Consider the following 17,991-nt stretch of genomic DNA (forward strand, 5'->3'; position numbering starts at 1 on the left):
CCCCGGATCCCCCTTCTGCAGAGGACCTGCCCAGCTCTGGCCAATGCTGTCTGCAGCAGTCGTCAGCCATCAGTCCCAAATCAGGGATGTCCTCAGCTATGGAGTAACCTCCCTTGTGCAAGGTCATGCTCTTCCCAGGGCAGCCTATGTGCAAGTGTTGACTGAGGGCAGGTTAAAAGTTCAGCCAGTTCAACCCCAGGGGGACAAGTCAGAAGAGCTAGGTCAGGAGTTTCCGTGGGCTCAGCTGCAATGTGTGAGTTTGCATTCCGGTTCCTTCCCCAGGTACCGAGCCTAAGGACACTCCTTGATAAACCTCCTGCATACTCAGAGGAGGGACGCTGGGAACCCAACCTGAGATAGCCCATCATTAAGAAATGTCATTTCTGGGGGTGTCTGCCTGGCTTGGTTGGTAGAGCGTGTGATGCTTGATCTTGGGGTCATGAGTTCAAGCCCCATGTTGGGAGTAGAGATTACTTAGAAAAAAACAAGAACTTAATAGTCATGGGGACCCTGGGTGGCTCAGTCAGTTAAGCATCCGGCTCTGGCTCAGGTCATGATCTCACTGCTCGTGAGTTTGAGCCCCGTGTGGGGCTCTGTGCTGACAGCTCGGAGCCTGGAGCCTGCTTCTGATTCTGTCTCTGTCTCTCTCTGCCCCTCCCCTGCTCGTGCTCTCTCTCTCTCAAATATAAAATAAAAAACATAAAAATATTAAAACAAACAAACAAAAACTTAATAGCCACAGGTGGTGAGGGGCTCCCGAATGGACAGTGCAGATCTAGAACATTCCATCATCATGGAAGATCCCAGGGGATTGCGTGCCTCTAGAATACAAGCTCCTTGAGGTCAGTTACCTTTTCATTGCTGTATTTCCATCACCTGGAACAATGCCAGGCATATAGCAGGGACTCAGCAAATATCACATTGAATAGGTGAGTGGGATGGACAGGTGTATGGATGGAAGGGGATAGAGCTGAGACAGGAGGCAGAAACTGTATTTTAAAGGGTGATCTGGATTATGTCACTCTGTTTAAAGCCCTCCAAGGTCCTCAAACGCCTCTAAGAACACACACGGTTTAACCTCTGACCATTCTGACTCCTTACCACCTACCCCCCTCCAGCCACCACGACCTCTTGCTATCCCTCCAACAGGCCAGCTACATTCCCGCCTCAGGGCCTTTGCATTCACCCAACACTGCGTTTGAGGTGCTCTTCCCCTCCATATGCCCCTGGTGCTCAGTAGACTCCTTGCCCCTACCGGGACTGGGGACTCCTCCTCATTCCCAGATCCCTTAACCACTTTCCTGCTCCATTTTTCTCCATATCTCTTTCCATCTTCTGCCATACTAACTAGTATTATATTTACTCATGTATTTTGTTCCGTGTCTGTCTCTTCTTTTCATAATGTAAGCTCCTCGGCGGGGGGTGGGGGGGTGGCGGCGGGGATCTGTGTATTTCATTCACTGAGATAGAGCTATTCTTGGAAGAGGGCCTTGTATGCAGCAAGCACTTCATACATCACTACTGAATAAATAAAGTGCCAGAAGGGAAGGGAGGGAGAAAGGGAGGGAGAGGGAGGGACGGAGGGAGGGAGGGAGGGAGGGAGGGAGGAAGGAAGGAAGGGCAAAAGGGAAGTGGCCACAGCGAAAAGTTAGGAAATACATTATTCTGGTTCCACTCTTTTAAATTTAAATTCTATAAAGCGAGGCTATTGAGCCCCGATGACCCATTGCATACAACTACTTAGTGGGTTTCGAAAGTGAAATAAACTCGGTGGAAGGACGTGACACGAATCCTGTACTTTGGGGACCTTGCGTTACTGGGGCGTCCTGCCCACGGGCAGAGGTGAGGAGGAAAAGACCCTCTTGGTTTCAGGGTGCAGGTCAGCGTCAGGGTGTGAGGGCTGGCCCGACTCCCCACCAACCAGAGGCAATCGCCCTGAGCACCCAGGGCAGACAGACACGGGGAGGGCGGGGCAGGGAGCTTCTAGGAACAGTTTCCACACCACCTGGCCGAGCTGAGGATTTGAGAATTCCCCCATCCTCTTTCTCTTTTGCGCGATGACATTTTGCAGGGGATTAATTCCCCGGGGATCAGCTTGCCCTAAACCTCCGTAATCCAGATTTATGGTTTAATTCAGTGGCCTGAGTATCTTACCCAAGTTATCTTACACCACGAAGTAGGAGGCAGGAGGGGGAAAAAAAACAACAACCACCAGACTGTCCTTCCAGGAAATCAAGAAAACGGACTAAGCTCACTTTGGAAGCCTCTTTAATGGAACCATTTCCAAGCCCGGTCTTCCCAGGAACCCTGTTTATAGCCCCAAGATTGTCATGCCTCCCTCTTACCGACAGAAAGAAACCGAGGAAATCTGAAGCAGCTGAAGCAAGAAGGGGGAAGGGTGGACCATGGGCTGAGCTTTTTGAGAGTCTGACCCAAGAGGACACCAGGGAAGAGACTCTGCTGGGGTGTAGGCATTGGGGGTTACATGAAGTCGAGATGTCATTAACCTCTGGAATTGGTGGGGTGGCGCTGACCTTGGTCCTGATCTCATTTCTAGCTTCTTATCTCATTCTAGAGAGGTTCCCCCTCACCCCGCCCGCCATCTGGGCAAAGCCATCACTTTTGGTCCAGCCTCGACTCATACAATGCAAGGCCAGTCACCACGCACCCTCCCACCCTCTCTCCTGGATGGGCCCGAGGGGATCTGGTCTTCCACAAGTGCGGGGTCCATGCCTGCCTGGTGGGGAGAGACCGGGGGCTTCCAGAACCTCCTCAGCGAGACATCATCTTCACAAACTCTGCAAAGAAAAGCCCCTGGTAAGGCGCCGATTTGTAAGAGCACTTTTTGAGCCCTTTACTATGTGTCAGGAACCAAGGGTGATCTTTGGGAAACCCTCTGCTCCTCAGTTTCTTCGTCTCCAAAATGGGAATCACAGGATCGCCATACACCTTACACAAGTTTTCCAGACGGTTAAACGATAGAATGCTTACAAGACCCATGAAGCGTTACACAATCGTTATGACTATCTTATTTCATCTTTCCAACCGATCCTGGAGGCGTAACTACCATTTCCCAGATAAGCAAACGGAGGCCAGTGAGGTTGACCAATGCGCCTGAGGCCACGTGGACGGTGAATGGAAAACCTCGGAAGGAATGCACTGACTCTGCGGTGACTCCATGCCCCATGAACTTCTGGGCCCCACCCAGGTCTTGAGGTCCATCTGTCCTTCCCCTGCGCGGGGCTGGCCCGAGGATCTGTCTCTTAGCTCGTCCAGACTTTCAGTGATGCCCCTCGTACACCTGAGCCTGGCGAGACCCAGCGGGCATCCCGCCAAGATTTCCTCAGTTACAGCCAGGCCATAAATGCCTCCTGAGTTTCCCTACTGGGAATTACAAGCTGATGGGTCAGAGAATATCCCTGATCGGCCTCCAGGATTTGACATCCCAGGAGGCCAACACAACTCAAGGCAGCGAGGTCTGCGGCGATTACGTCCTTTGAAGGGAGGGGGACAGGGAGGCCTTTGTAGGGCCACAGATATGGGGGATACAGCCAGCTGAGGACGAAGGGACGCTTCATGGCAGAGACCGAGCTGCGCCGATTCCTGAGGGATGGAGAACACCGGGGAAGGTACCGGAAGCGGAAGGGACGTCAGAGAGGGAGAAACCGGATTTAGCCAACACAGAGCAGGCACCCAGTGTGCACCAGAGCGCAGCGACCCCGAGAGCGGGGACAGAAGAGCGGCCGGGGGTGGGGGTCACACCAGGGATGCACCTGAGTATCAGACCGAGAACTCCGCTTTTGTCCCCCGGCAGCAGTTAGATGCTGGGGCGCCTGAACTAGAGTCACCATGATGAGACTCTGACCCTCCCTGTTAGGTCTCCCACGAAAATGGTCTCGACTCCCATCCGCCCAGGATTCCCACGGGTTCCCTTCCGCCGATCCCTCAGTACACGTGGGACGAGCTCTGTGCCAGGACTGGGGTGTGTAGGGAAGAAGGGTTCAGTCCGGGGCCTCCTCGGGAGGAAACAGGCGAGGCGCTATTACGAGCTCGGGTGATATCACCCTCAGCGCTGCGGCGGAGGCACAAGGGGGCGCCGAGAGGAGGGGTGGGAGCACCTTCCGGTGGCATAACTGAAACTGGGCCAGCGGGAAGGGGCAAGGGCGTTCCCGCCCGGAACGAGCAGCAGCGTCACGCGTGACTTCTCTGGGTGGCTAGGACAGGTAAGAGACGACCTTGAATTTGAACCCCGTGCATCTGACCCCAGAGCCCCAGCTGGTGACCGGTCCACTCTCCCGACGGGACAGTTCGTTCTCGACAAAGGCGCCCCGTGAGCCAGGCAGGGACAGGCACGGGGGAGGTAGGAGTGAGCCCTGGCTGACAAAGCCACCCGCGCGGCGGCTGCCCCCTCGCGACGTCACCTTCAAAGTCGACCGTGCCGTCTCCGTTCACGTCCGCCTCCTGCACGACCTCCGAGATCTCGCGAGGGGTGAGCTTCTCTCCCAGAAGCCTCTGCATGGCCTGCTGCAGCTCCCCGAGGGTGATCTCCCCGTCCCCGTTGGTGTCAAACTGCTCGGGGCAGAGGCGCGGTGTTGGCAAGGACCGTGACCACAACCACAGCGGTCGGGAGCTAAGCTAAGCGCCCGTCGTGCACTCGAAAATGTCCTCAGCTCCCAGAGGGCGGGTCATTTTCACGGTCGTGTTCACCGCCCCGTGGCAGGTCCCCCAAACGGTGCCTTCCCCACGGTGCAATATTAGTTAAATTAATGAACTATTTTCAAACCTCCATGCTGCACACCCCTAACCAACCCGCACAGAAAGTCTCGTCCGGGCCATCTCCCCAGCGTGGGGGGCGTGGGGGTGGGGTGGGGGGTGGGGGCAGCTAACCATCCTCGTCTAGCCGCGCTGATGCTAACCCGGCTGAAGCCACAATCGTCTCTTGCCTGGACCGTCATGACGGTCCCCTGATTGGTCCTCTGGATCCCATGGCGGTCCACATCTCAGGACCTCCTGTTCCTGTTCACTTAAGACAGAAATCAGGGGCCCCTGGGTGGCTCAGTCGGTTAAGCATCTGACTTTGGCTCAGGCCGTGATCTCCACGTTCGTGAGGTCGAACCCGGCATCCGGCTCTGTGCTGACAGCTCAGAGCCTGGAGCCTGTTTCCGATTCTGTGTCTCCCTTTCTCTGCCCCTCCCCCACTCATGCTCTGTCTCTCTCTCTCTTCCTCTGTCTTGAGAATAAAAAAACATAAAAAAAAAAAAAATTAAACAGAACTCAGGGGCACCTGGGTGGCTCAGTCGGTTAAGCATCCCACTCCCGATCTCAAGGTTCACGAGTTTGAGCCCCGCATTGGGCTCCGCGCTAACAGCACAGAGCCTGCTTTGGATTCTCTCTCTCTCTCTGTCTCAAAAATAAACTTTAAAAAATAACAAAAAAAAAAATAACATAAAACAGAAATCAGATCTTTTCGCATCCCCTGCTGAAAATCGTCCAGTGGCTTCCTCATCCCCCTCCATGATATCCTGGCTCGTTCCGAGACGCACAGACTCCTACGAGGTTGACCCTGCTTCCGCCAACTCTGACCCTTGTTGATCGCCTGCTACTTTCTCTCCAGCTCGGGACTCCAAGCTCCAAGACCTTGCTCTTGCCCTCATCTGCCTTCCTGCCTTCCAGCGTCCCTCCACACCTGCTGCTTCCTCAGTCTGGAACATGATCCCCCCCAGAGCAGTGCCGTCCAGGAGAAATACAGTGCGAACTGCATGACTGATTTAAAATTTGCTAGTAGCCACGTTTTTTTAAAAAAAAAAAAACGGTGAAAGAGAACAGCAAAGTTTTTAAGTAGACCTCACACCCCGTGTGGAGCCCAACGCAGGGCTTGAACTCATGACCCTGAGATCATGACCCGCGAGGAGATCAAGAGTCAGACGCATAACCAACTGGGCCACCCAGGCGTCCCACACGTAGATGTGTGGCAGAGCCTGATCTCGGGGTCGTGAGGTCAACCCCATATTGGGTGTAGAGATTACTTAAAAATAAAATCTTGTGGGGCGCCTGGGTGGCTCAGTCAGTTAAGCAAGCGTCCGCCTTCGGCTCGGGTCACGATCTAGCGGTTCGTGAGTTTGAGCCCCGCATCAGGTTCTGTGCTGACAGCTGGGGGCCTGGAGCCTGCTTCGGATTCTGTGTGTCTCTCTCTCTGCTCCTTCCCTGTTCGTGCTCTGTCTCTCTCTCTCTCAAAAATAAATAAACATTAAAAAAATTTTTTTAGTAAAATCTTTAAAAATTATTGAGCTATATTACATTTTTTAATTCATACTGGATTTCGGAAGACTTAGCATACTACCATAGTAACTACTTATACTTAGCGTGATTAGTTAATGTGCTCAGTGCACACGTATACTTAAGCCAAGGATACTAAGTCTTAATCCAGGTGTATTTTACCACCGATAGTGCCTGTCAATTCAAACACCAAATAGTACAGGAAATACTTGACCTGTATGCACCCTGTATACAATTTAGAGTTGAAAGGGTAGATCTACATGCCCAAGTTTTTCCAAACAAAATGTTTCCCAATAACTGAATTGAGTATTTGTTTTTGTTTTATTTTACTTTACTATTTTATTTTATTTTATTTATTTTATTTTATTTTTTTATATTTTATTTTATTTTATTATTTTTTTATATTTTATTCATTTTATTTTATATTTTATTTTATTTATTTTATTTATTTTTAATATTTTATTTTATTTATTTATTTTATTTTATTTATTTTCTTTTATTTTTCTCTTTTATTTTATTTTTTTTCTATTTTCTTTTCTTTCTTTTCTTTCTTCTCTTTTCTTTTCTTTTATTTCTTTTCTTTTCTTTTTTCTCTTTCTTTTCTTTTCCTTTCTTTTCTTTTCTCTTCTCTTCTCTTTTCTTTCTTTTCTTTTTTCTCTTTCTTTTCTTTCTTTTATATAGTATATTTTCTATTTATTTTATTTTATTTTATTTTATTTTATTTTATTTATTTTTATGTAGGCTTCACGCCCAGCGCAGAGCCCAATGCAGGCTTGAACTCACGACCCTGAGATCAAGACCTGAGCTGAGATCAAGAGTCAGACCCTTAGCTGACTGAGCCGCCCAGGTGCCCTGTGTATTCCTTTTTAAAATTCAAACAAATTGAATTTATATTCTGTTGAATGTCAAAGGAAATTAAATAAATAATCGAACTGAAACTAACCAAAATTAGAGAAAATGAACAAATCAGTTCCTCAAGTCATACTGGCCATGTGTCAAGGGCTTGGCAGCCACAGGTGGCCAGTGGCTACCATTTTGGACAGAGCATTCCTTTCTTTCTTTTTAAAAAAAAATTTTAATGTTTATTTATTATTGAGACAGAGAGAGACAGAGCATGAGCACGGGAGGGGCAGAGAGAGAGGGAGACACAGAATCCGAAACAGGCTCCAGGCACTGAGCCGTCAGCACAGAGCCCGACACGGGGCTCGAACTCACGAACCGCGAGATCATGACCTGAGCTGAAGTCGGACGCTCAACCGACTGAGCCACCCAGGGGCCCTGGACAGAGCGTTTCTGAGATCACAGGCAGCTCTGTCGGACGATGCAATTCTAGATCTTTATGTGAAGCTGGGACAGAAAAATCACACAGCTGAAAGGGGGAGATCTTCCTGGGATTGGGAACCCACGTTTGCACAGCTCAAAGTCTTTCCTTCCAAACGCTATGCTGTTCTTTACTTTTGCCGCCTGTATTGAAAGCTCTGAGAAAAGCGTTTTATGGGGGGATGAGCGCATTTCAGCAAATGCCTCACCCTCCCTGGGTCTCATGTGTTAAGCATCTGGGTTAAACCAGATTATCTCTTTGCGTTCCCCTCTGGGATCTCAAGTTATTGGATTCCTTCTTCCCATTACAGACAGCGAGATGAGAGGTCCTAACATGGGCTAGGGGACTGCAGGACCTTGGGTAAGATTTAGTAAATTCCACGAGCCTCAGTTTCCCCATATGCATGACTGAGATAAGGGGCTGCTTACTCCCACCGTTATTTGCGATGATTAAAAAAAAAAATCGGTGTGGGTGGGTTTTGTCCCCGCTTAAAGCCCAATCGTAGACCCCTGGGCTTTCTTCAACTACTTCTAGCATCGCGAAACTCTCAACTCACTTCCTTGAAGGCATCGCGCATCTCCTGGACGCCGATCATCCCCGCCGTTTCCGCAAGCAATTTGGGGGTCATCAGCTCCACAAAGTCGTCAAAGTCTACACGGCCACCCACTGGGGACAGAAGAGGCAGGTCTAAGTGAGATTCCGTGTGCCTAAGCCACCATTACCTTCAAGGTCTGTTCGAGGTAGACCTGTTCTGATCTCTCTACCTTCTGAGAACCTTCCCTCCCGGCCAACCCGGGCCCCAGGGTCCCTCTAATCCAAACCGGGGCGGATGGGGTGCACAGGGTGGCAGTAAGCAGCTGTCCGTGTGACCTCGAGCAAATCTCTTAATTGATTCAGATCTACATTCGCTTCTCTGTTGGTCTGTGCGCGGGGGAGTGCGAATTAAACGGGAGCCACGTCCCTTCCAGATAGGAACACGATCCTGTCCTGGTGTTCGACCTCCTTTCCTCCGTGACGTGCCCAGAAGCAAACCTCAGAGCGATTCTGGCCCGGCTTCCTTCTCAAAAAGCCGGTGGTGATGGCAGTAAACCTACATCCCTAACCAAGAGCCTGACCTGCGTCACCTCCTTTGTCGCAATCGCACAAGGAGTGACATCATTTCTGCCTGACAGGTGGGGAAACTGAGACTCAAGAGTGGGGGTTGACTCCACTTTTCAAAAGGGGCCACAGTCGGGGCGCCTGGGGGGGCTCAGTCGGTTGAGCGTCCGACTTTGGCTCAGGTCACGATCTCACGGTTCGTGGGTTCGAGCCCCACGTCGCTCTCTCTCCCCCAAAATAAATAAATTAAAAAAAAACCCCACAATCAGTAAATGATAGAAATGGGCCTTGAGTCCAGATCCTGCCTCTAAGGTCACCATTTTTATTCACTTCAAACGCTGCCTCCCCGAGTACAGCCTGAGCTGCTCGGACTCCCAGTGGCTTCCGGACTCCCAGGGCTGCCTACCCTCTTCCTTACCTGCCACTCAGCCTCCACAACCTCCCCGATTCCCCCCACCAGCCTGCCCCCAGCCCCAGTCCTTCTTCCCGCCCCCGGCCTCACGGTTCATGCGGATTTGCTGGCCCAGTTCAGTCAGCTCCATTTCTGTGGGCATGTAGCCCATCGTCCTCATGAGATTCCCCAAATCCTTACAAGAGATGAACCCATCTCGGTCCTTGTCGAACTCAAGAAACGCTTCCCGAAGCTCTGAAAGCGAAGAGAGAAGAACTTTGCGGGGGACTTGAAACGGTGAATGGGGCAGACTGGCTGGGGAGACTTGAAACAGTCAGTGGGGCAGACTGGCATCCCCTGAAACGATCAGGCAGGTGCCCACTAGAGACTTCTCGAGGAACACGTCTTTGAAAGCCAAAATTTCGAAAAGGGGTGACGTACAAAATGTGGATGGAGATGTCAACGTGCAAGTGGAATCGGTTCGTGAGACCGCAAAGGGATGGCCCCGGAGTCTCAGATTCTGGGGGTGAAGTTATGGGAAACTTCAAAACCACCAGAAGAAAAACCAATAGGTTTTGATTCACCTTAAACGTCATGCATATGGAGGGGCGCCTGGGTGGCTCAGTCGGTCGAGTTTCCGACTTCGGCTCAGGTCACGGTCTCGCCGTTCGTGGGTTCGAGCCCCGCGTCGAGCTCTGTGCTAACAAACAGCTCAGAGCCTGGAGCTCGCTTTGGATTCTGTATCTTTCTCTCTCTCCCCCTCCCCTGCTCATGCTCTGCCTCTCTCTGTCTCTCAAAAATAAATAAATATTAAAAAAAAAAAGTCAGGCATATGGGGCACCAGAGTGGCTCAGTCGGTTGAGCGTCCGACTCCTGATTTTGGCTTACTCAGGTCATGATCTCACGGGTCATGAGATCGAGACCCATGCCAGGCTCTGCGCTGACAGCATGGAGCCCGCTTGGGATTCTCTCTCTCTCTCTCTCTCTCTCTCTCTCTCTCTCTCTCTCTCTCAAAATAAACTCATGCATGTGTCACTCCTGGATCTCCGAGACACTTGGGGATGGGTTTGCCTTCTAAACACTTTGGGAGGTGCCTAAAGTACCATGAGTTCCACAAATCATGGCTAAGTGGGAGGAGAGGGAGGTGGGACGAAAGGGACTACACGGAGATGCACAGAGAGCAGCTTAGTGGCAGACGACCATGGGGTGTCTTCTGGGGACAGAGGTTACCTTCGATCTCATCCTGTCCCAGCGGTCTTTCCTGGAAAGGAATGCAGGGAGAGGGAATTTGGAGAGGGTCAGGGATCCAGCATCCACTTCTCCAACCACGTCCCCTCCCTCCTCTGAGGGATCCCTCTCCTTTCCTGTTTCTCCTCCGTTCTTGCTCGTTCCACCCACCCCTTCCTTCCCTTCCTTCGCTCACCTCCTGCCTCCCACCCACGGCTCTTTGCTTCTCGCCCTCTTGCTCATCGCTTCGCATTTCCTCTCTCCTGTCCTGGAATCTTGATCTCTCTCCCTCTGCCCTTCCTGAACGGACATCCATCCCACTGTGCTGAAAGGGGGCCTTGGATGCCATGGAATCCAGTCCCCTCCTTTTCCAGAAGAAGACAGTGAGGCTTAGAATCAGAGCAAACGTGCTCAGAGTGCCAGCTCTGGGCCAGACGTCCACAGTCCCTTCATTTAAACCTCAGAACCACGCGGTGCAGGGTAGGACCAAATAAATAGCATTCCCATCTTTATAAAAGAGGAAGCGGAGGAACAGAGAGGTTAAGGAAACTGCCTGAGGTCACACAGCTCCTAGGGGCAGAGCCCCTCCCAAGGCGGGGAGACTTTAAATCACTCCCTCCAGGCTGTGCAGCAGGTCAGATGCAGCGGGCGCCTGAGATCTGAGTTCTGAGTCCGAATTCTTCCCGCTACACCCCCTGGATTCTTACCCCACCCACCCCATTCTTTCTCCCAAGGCTCAGAATCCCTTTTGTGGGGACCAGCGTTCAGCGACGGCGGGGCCGGAGGATCCGTGCCCCCCACGACCGGTTCCTAACCCGGCTAAGAATTTCCAATCACCGTTGCCGCCCCTGTATCTGGGACACCGCGAGGGTCAGGCTTGGGGCCGTCGCACCCGACCTGGGAAATCCCACCGAGTCACTGCTCATCTGAAAGCCTGGCAGTTAAAAGCGTGCTGCCGCCTCACCCGCTGTTTCTCGGCGATGCCTTTTCTCAGGAAGATGCAGGCGGGGCCCACGGGGACCTGCATGGAGGGACAGGGACGGCTCGGCAGGCACCAGGCTCAAGTCGGCTCCCCCTCCTTCCCGTCCCCCTCGGTGGCGGTGGCTGGGCCTCCTTATCTTCTCGGTCACTCCTCCGCCAACTCTTCCTGCCTCTCCCTCGGCCCCTGGTGTCCGAGAGCTGTGACAGCCGGATCAGAAATCTCTACTCGGGTTGGGGAGGGGATCAGAGCTGTGTCTGCCTCCCCATCTGGCTCCAGTGAGACGGGCGGGGATGGGGCGGGCGGGCGGAGGTGGGGGGGAGGCCAGTCTCAGGCTCTGACCTTTCATTCCCAGAACAGGACTGGAAAGATCATTGCAAAAATGGGGATTAGAGCCCGGGGCAGCCCTTCATTCACGTTCCGGGCGCTCACCGCAGGCCGGGCCTCTGCTGGCCTCTGGGCGGGTAAAGACGTAGAGGGCACGGCCCTGGCCGCCGGGAGCTGTGTGCCACCCGCAAGGGCCAGCTGGCGGATGCAGGAACCCAGGGACTGGGTCAGAACCCTGGCTTCAGGAAGCGGGCACGCGTCGCGACCAACAGGGTGCTGTCTGGGCTGCTTCTGCTGGTCTCTCTCTTCCGTCTCCCTAAATGACGTGGGGGAGGGGAGGGGAGGAACGAGGTGGGCATCCATACTGGCGAGGGGGAGAAGTCATAGCCACGTGTCACCGCCCAAGGAGGCAATGAGGGTCTCTACCCCGGGGGTCAGGAGGGGATCCAAATAGGGGGAGGTGCCCACAGAGAGGCGGCATGGCCCAGGGTGCCGGGTGGGAACGTGAGCGTGAGTGGAGAGAGGCGGCGTCTACATGACATCTAGCGTCTGGGGCTTGACTTCTAAATAGCACTCTGCACCAAAGGAACCGAGACCGGGAGACACGGCCGCTCCCATGACTGGAACAAGCAGGCAGATGCGCCTAGAAACAAATCTTGGGCCGTGAGGCCAGCACAGCGTTGTGGGGTCACAGCAAAGGCACACGGACGCCAGCCTGAACAAGCTCCACTGGCCAGGTCGGGGACCATTTGGAAATCCAAAGAAAGAACAACAGATTACATAGCATAACACAGGACACCAGGAGTCCCCACAGACAGGAACAAAAAGGGCCAAGCTTGACCACATTTACTTACACGGCACAAAGTATCCCCTTACAACGTACTAATTGCACGGGAGAGTCGCTCTGTAGGGGGGGGGACACGGAGCAGACACCATCTCGATCAAATGATTAAGACGAACATCACCAGGGGCACCCGGGGGGGCTCAGTCAGTTAAGCGTCCGACTTCAGCTCAGGTCATGATCTTGTGGTTCATGAGTTTGAGCCCCGCATCGGGCTCTGTGCTGACAGCTCGGAGCCTGGAGCCCGCTTCTGATTCCGTGTCTCCCCCCTCTCTCTGCCCCTCCCCCTCTCACTCTCTCTCTCTCAAAAATAAACATTAAATTTTTTTTTTTAATTAGGGGCACCTGGGTGGCTCAATCGGTTAAGCATCTGACTTCAGCTCAAGTCATGATCTCACAGTCCGTGAGTTCGAGCCCCGCGTCGGGCTCTGTGCCAACAGCTCGGAGCCAGGAGCCTGCTTCGGATTCTGTGTCTCCCCCTCTCTCTGCCCCTCCCCTGCTCATGCTCCATCTCTCTCTGTCTCAAAAATAAATAAAAACGTTAAAAAAATTTTTTTTTAATTTTGTTTTAAATTAAAAATAAATAAATAAAATGAACATCACCAGTGGGGCACGTGGGTGGTTCAGTCGGTTAAGCATCCGACTGCTGGTTTTGGCCCCGGTCGTGATCTCACAGTTTCGTGGGTTTGAGCCCCACCTCCGGCTCTGCACGGACAAGTGAGGAGTCTGCTTGGGATTCTCTCTCTCCCTCTCTCTCTCTGCCCCTCCCCTGCTTGCACGGTTTCTCTCTCTCTCAAAATAAATAAATAAATATCAATCAATCAATCAATCCTTCAGTTACACTGGCTACATTTCAAGGGCTCGGCGGCCGCGTGCGGATAAAGGGCATTTCCAGCCCTGCGGATAATCCCACCAGAAGGTGCTGGTTCAGACGGTTCCCATCTGTCCCCCGCCGTCCACGTGGGAGCTCCAGGAGCCGCGCCCCCAGCACCCAACACAGACTCTGACACCAGGGTGGGGGTTCAATAATTATTTATTGAAAACACAAACGACTGGTGAAATCCCGGATCCCAACTTAAACTGTCCCCGCGCGCGCACACACACATCTGACACTCAAAACCCACTCGACTGTGACACCGGATTTGCTGAACAACAGAGGTGATGCCCCCGCTGCCCCGGGGAGGGTGGGAGCCTAGTAGAAATCTTCCAGGTCGGAGTCTAAGTCCGCGCCCTGCTGGTTCTGAATCTGACTCTGCTTCTTATACAGAGAGGCCACCTGAGGACAGCGGGTGGGAGCGGGCGATCAGAAGCCCCGGGGGTACCCCTCCCCCCCCATTCCAGAACCCACCGCCGAGAAGCCGGCCTGGCCAGGCAAGCCCACCCGGGCCGAGGCCTCACCTGGGCACTGGTGGTAGCCTCCTCCGGCTTCTTGTCTTCGCGGACGCGAATAAACCGGGGGAAACGGAGGGAGATCCCCTTCTCGCTATCCACCTGGGGGAGGGGGCGATGATGGAGACGCTCCCGGGGTCTAGCCCACAGGCCACCTATGCCAGTGGTTTCCTATCCAGTCTCCTCTCCGCTCCCTCCCCTCCGGCCTCAGCTTCCTCGTCCACACAATGGGGCCAAGCAACAGGTTATAAAAATTAAATAAGGCAACAAAGTGCTTAGTTAGGACCATACCTGGAGCGTAATAGGTGCTTAAGAAACACCAGCTACCACAGCTGTTATTATATTATTATTCTTAGGGCCGAGAGGCAGGATAGCAGAGATGGGGTGCAGGTTCTAGAACCAGAGGCAGGGTGCGAATCCCAGCTCCCAACTCAGGAGCTGCGTGACCCCGGGCCAGTGACCTCCGCTCCCGGGGCTCTATTTCCCCAGCTGCACACTGGGGATGTTCAGTGTCGTGAGGACAGGACGCGTGCGTGTGAGTACCGAGCCTGTGAGCACAGTGCCCGCTTCGCACAGACGTTCCACAAACGCCGCTCCTGTCACTCGTCACCGGGGCACCCTGACTGTCTAGGGTGGAGTCTGAGTGAGAATTTTCGAAAGAGAAAGTCAACTTAAAAATAGGAGTCCCAGGGCGCCCGGGTGGCTCAGCTGGTTGAGCGTCTGACTTCGGCCTAGGTCATGATCTCGTGGTTCATGAGTTCGAGCCCCGCATCAGGCTCTGTGATGACGGCTCAGAGCCTGGAGCCTGTTTGGGATTCTGTGTGTCCCCCTCTCTCTGCCCCTCCCCGCTCACGCTCACTCGCTTGCTCTCTCTCTCAAAAATAAACAAACATTTAAAATGAATAAATAAATAAATAATAATAAAAATAGGGAGTCCCACTACCAAAACTGAAACAGGAAGAAATAGAAAATTTGAACAGACCCATAATCAGTAAGGAAATCGAATTAGTCATCAAAAATCTGCCAAAAAACAAGAGCCCAGGGCCAGATGGCTTTCCAGGGGAATTCTACCAGACATTTAAGGAAGAGTTAACACCTATTCTCTTGAAGCTGTTCCAAAAAAATAGAAATGGAAGGAAAACTTCCAAACTCTTTCTATGAGGCCAGCATTACCTTGATTCCAGAACCAGAGAGAGACCCCACTAAAAAAGAGAACGACCGACCAATTTCCCCAATGAACATGGATGACCGACCAATTTTCCCCAATGAATCCTCAACAAGATATCAGCCAACCAGCTCCAACAATAGATTAAGAAAATTATTCACCACAACCAAGTGGGATTTATACCTGGGATGCAGGGCTGGTTCAATATTCGCAAAACAATTAACGTGATTCATCACATCAATAAAAGAAAGGACAAGAACCATATGATCCTCTCAATAGATGCAGAGAAAGCACTTGACAAAATACAGCATCCTTTCTTGATAAAAACCCTCAAGAAAGTAGGGATAGAAGGAGCATACCTCGAGATCATAAAAGCCATATATGAATGACCCAACGCTAATATCGATGGGGAAAAACTGACAGCTTTCCCCCTAAGGTCAGGAACAAGACAGGGATGTCCGCTCTCGCCACTGTTATTCAACATAGTATTGGAAGTCTCAGCCTCTGCAATTAGACAACACAAAGAAATACAAGGCATCCAAATCGGCCAGGAGGAGGTCAAACTTTCACTCTTTGCAGATGACATGATACTGTATATGGAAAACCCTAAAGATTCCACCAAAAAAACCTGCTAGAACTGAGTCATGAATTCAGCAAAGTGGCAGGATATAAAATCAATGCACAGAAATCAGTTGCATTCCTCTACACCAACAATGAAGCAACAGAAAGAGAAATCAAGGAATCGATCCCACTTAACGGTTGCACCAAAAACCGTAAAATACCTAGTAATAATCTAACCAAGGAGGTGAAAAATCTATATACTGAAAACTATAGAAAGCTTATGAAAGAAATTGAAGAAGACACAAAAACATGGAAAAAGATTCCATGCTCCTGGAGAGGAAGAACAAACATTGTTAAAATGTCGATACTAGGGGCGCCTGGGTGGCTCAGTCAGTTGAGCGTCCGATTTCGGCTCAGGTCATGATCTCACAACTCGTGAGTTTCAGCCCCGCGTCGGGCTCTGTGCTGACAGCTCAGAGCCTGGAGCCTGCTTCTGCTTCTGTGTCTCCTTCTCTCTCTGCCCCTAACCCCCTTGCATTCTGTCTCTGTCTCTGTCAAAAATAAACAAACGTTAAAAAAAAAAATTAAAAAAAAATGTTGATACTACCAAAACAATCTACATATTCAATGTAATCCCTATCAAAGTAACACCAGCGTTCTTCACAGAGCTAGAACAAATAATCCTAAAATTTGTATGGAACCAGAAAAGACCCCGAATAGCCAAAGCGATCTTGAAAAAGAAAACCAAAGCAGGAGGCATCACAATCCCAGACTTCAAGCTATACTACAAAGCTGTAATCATCAAGACAGTATGGTACTGGCACAAAAACAAACACTCAGATCAATGGAACAGAACAGAGAACCCAGAAATGGACCCACAAACGTATGGCCAACTCATCTTTGACAAAGCAGGAAAGAATATCCAGTGGAATCAAGACAGTCTCTTTGGCAAGTGATGCTGGCAAAACTGGACAGCGATGTGAAGAATGAATCTGGACCACTTTCTTACACCAGACACAAAAATAAACTCAAAATGGATGAAAGACCTAAACATAAGACAGGAAGCCATTGAAATCCTCGAGGAGAAAGCAGGCAAAAACCTCTTTGATCTCGGCCGCAGCAACTTCTTACTCAACACGTCTCCGGAGGCAAGGGAGACAAAAGCAAAAACGAACTACTGGGACCTCATCAAAATAAAAAGCGAAGGAAACAATCAGCAAAACTAAAAGGCAACTGACGGAATGGGAGAAGATATTTGCAAATGACACATCAGATAAGGGTTAGTGTCCAAAATCTATAAAGAACTTCTCAAACGCCACACCCAAAAAAACAAAGAATCCAGTGAAGAAATGGGCAAAAGACATGAACAGACACTTCTCCAAAGAAGACATCCAGATGGGCAACCGACACATGAAAAAATGCTCAACATCATCATCAACCGGGAAAGACAAATCCAAACCACAATGAGATACCACCTCACACCTGTCAGAATGGCTAACATCGGGCTCTACTCTTGACAGTGTGGAGCCTGCCTGGGACTCTCTCTCTCCCTCTCTCTCTGCCCCTCCCCTGCTCTTGCTCTCTCTCAAACTTAAAAAAATAAAAATAAAAATAGGAGTTCGCCTTTAAATGGAAGTCCACGCCCAATCATAAAAGCATACGCTGGCTATATTTTTGAAGGACCAGAAGAAATCACAAAAGAAATCCATTTTTAATTCAAGATTTCTGGAGGGGAAAGCAAAGAGCGACCCCAGCGCCAGCCACAGGGTAGCGTGTCCCCCGTACGCTGACCCTTGAGAGCTGGTGTTGAGGACTGAGCCACGGGTGACAGAAATCAGCCCGGGGAATTTTAAACCTCGGTAGCGAGAAAATGGATTGAAGGAAGTGAAAAAGTACCATAAGCTTTTACCCAAAAGAACCGTGTTTTTAAAACTCACTGAAGAGCCAAAGGTGAGATGATTATATTAAAGGAAACAATTTCACTGTTTACTTTCTAAACCTGGGGAATTGCTTAAAAAAATAAAAAAAAATAAAAAAAAAAAGAAAGAAAAAGAGAGACTTTGACCCTGTTTCTGACACCCAAATAAAACCTAAGCTCAAGCTTTCCTGGCTATTATCAGCCGGGAAGCACAGGTGTGGGCTCCGTGATCCCCTGCCCATCCCCCATCTGGAAGGCTGACCCCAGGTCCCTCCCCCTGCACCCCGGCGACTCACCAGGCCCCGGGCAGCGGGGTAGATGGGGGACAGGGACAGATCGGCGCATTTCACCTCCCACACGGCGCTGGGGTCCAGCCAGTGATCGGGGGCCACGGCGCCGTCGGCCCGGACGTAGGAGCGTGGGGTGGGCAGCACCAGGGCCTGTGGGGAACAGCAGCGGGTGGGAGGAAGAGAGGGTCTTGGATCTCAAAGTCAAGGC

At 51.3% G+C, this 17,991-nt stretch overlaps 2 protein-coding genes across 14 annotated transcripts in view; both read right to left on the reverse strand.

Moving 5' to 3' along the window:
• Positions 1-2,251: 2,251 nt before the first annotated feature.
• On the reverse strand, positions 2,252-12,653 carry CABP5 (calcium binding protein 5). 7 transcript variants are annotated; one of them, XM_030299098.1, is made up of 6 exons: positions 11,278-11,340; positions 10,317-10,347; positions 9,198-9,341; positions 8,154-8,263; positions 4,422-4,569; positions 2,252-2,798 (listed from the first exon to the last, which is right to left on the reverse strand). In XM_030299098.1, exons 1-6 carry the CDS (start codon positions 11,338-11,340, stop codon positions 2,773-2,775), a joined length of 522 nt encoding a protein of 173 aa, XP_030154958.1. In that variant the 3' UTR covers positions 2,252-2,772. The 7 variants fall into 7 exon arrangements, with proteins under 7 accessions (XP_030154958.1, XP_030154954.1, XP_030154953.1 ...); XM_030299094.1 differs by having other exon boundaries at positions 2,252-4,569; positions 11,278-12,653; XM_030299093.1 differs by having other exon boundaries at positions 10,317-12,653.
• An 822-nt stretch (positions 12,654-13,475) lies between these two features.
• The window catches only part of LIG1 (DNA ligase 1), a 43,440-nt gene continuing 38,924 nt past the window's right edge, over positions 13,476-17,991 (reverse strand). For all 7 annotated transcript variants that reach the window (XM_030299084.1, XM_030299085.1, XM_030299088.1 and 4 more), the window contains 3 exons: positions 17,790-17,933; positions 13,859-13,951; positions 13,476-13,736 (listed from right to left, as the gene is read on the reverse strand). In XM_030299084.1, coding sequence (XP_030154944.1) covers positions 13,653-13,736; positions 13,859-13,951; positions 17,790-17,933 — 321 coding nt within the window. In that variant the 3' untranslated portion in view covers positions 13,476-13,652. The remainder of the gene's footprint in view (positions 13,737-13,858; positions 13,952-17,789; positions 17,934-17,991) is intronic.

Source organism: Lynx canadensis, chromosome E2, assembly GCF_007474595.2.
Source record: "Lynx canadensis isolate LIC74 chromosome E2, mLynCan4.pri.v2, whole genome shotgun sequence".
NCBI classification, from domain to species: Eukaryota; Metazoa; Chordata; class Mammalia; order Carnivora; family Felidae; genus Lynx; species Lynx canadensis.

Excerpts from the sequence above, each read along its gene's own strand:
- CABP5 (XM_030299092.1), bottom strand. The coding sequence starts at position 10,662 with ATGGCATCCAAGGCCCCCTTTCAGCACAGTGGGATGGATGTCCGTTCA. Across the intron at positions 9,342-10,316 it reads GGGACAGGATGAGATCGAAG|AGCTTCGGGAAGCGTTTCTT; the intron begins GTAACCTCTGTC and ends CTTCGCTTTCAG. Across the intron at positions 8,264-9,197 it reads CCAGCAAATCCGCATGAACC|TGGGTGGCCGTGTAGACTTT; the intron begins GTGAGGCCGGGG and ends TTCTGTCCCCAG.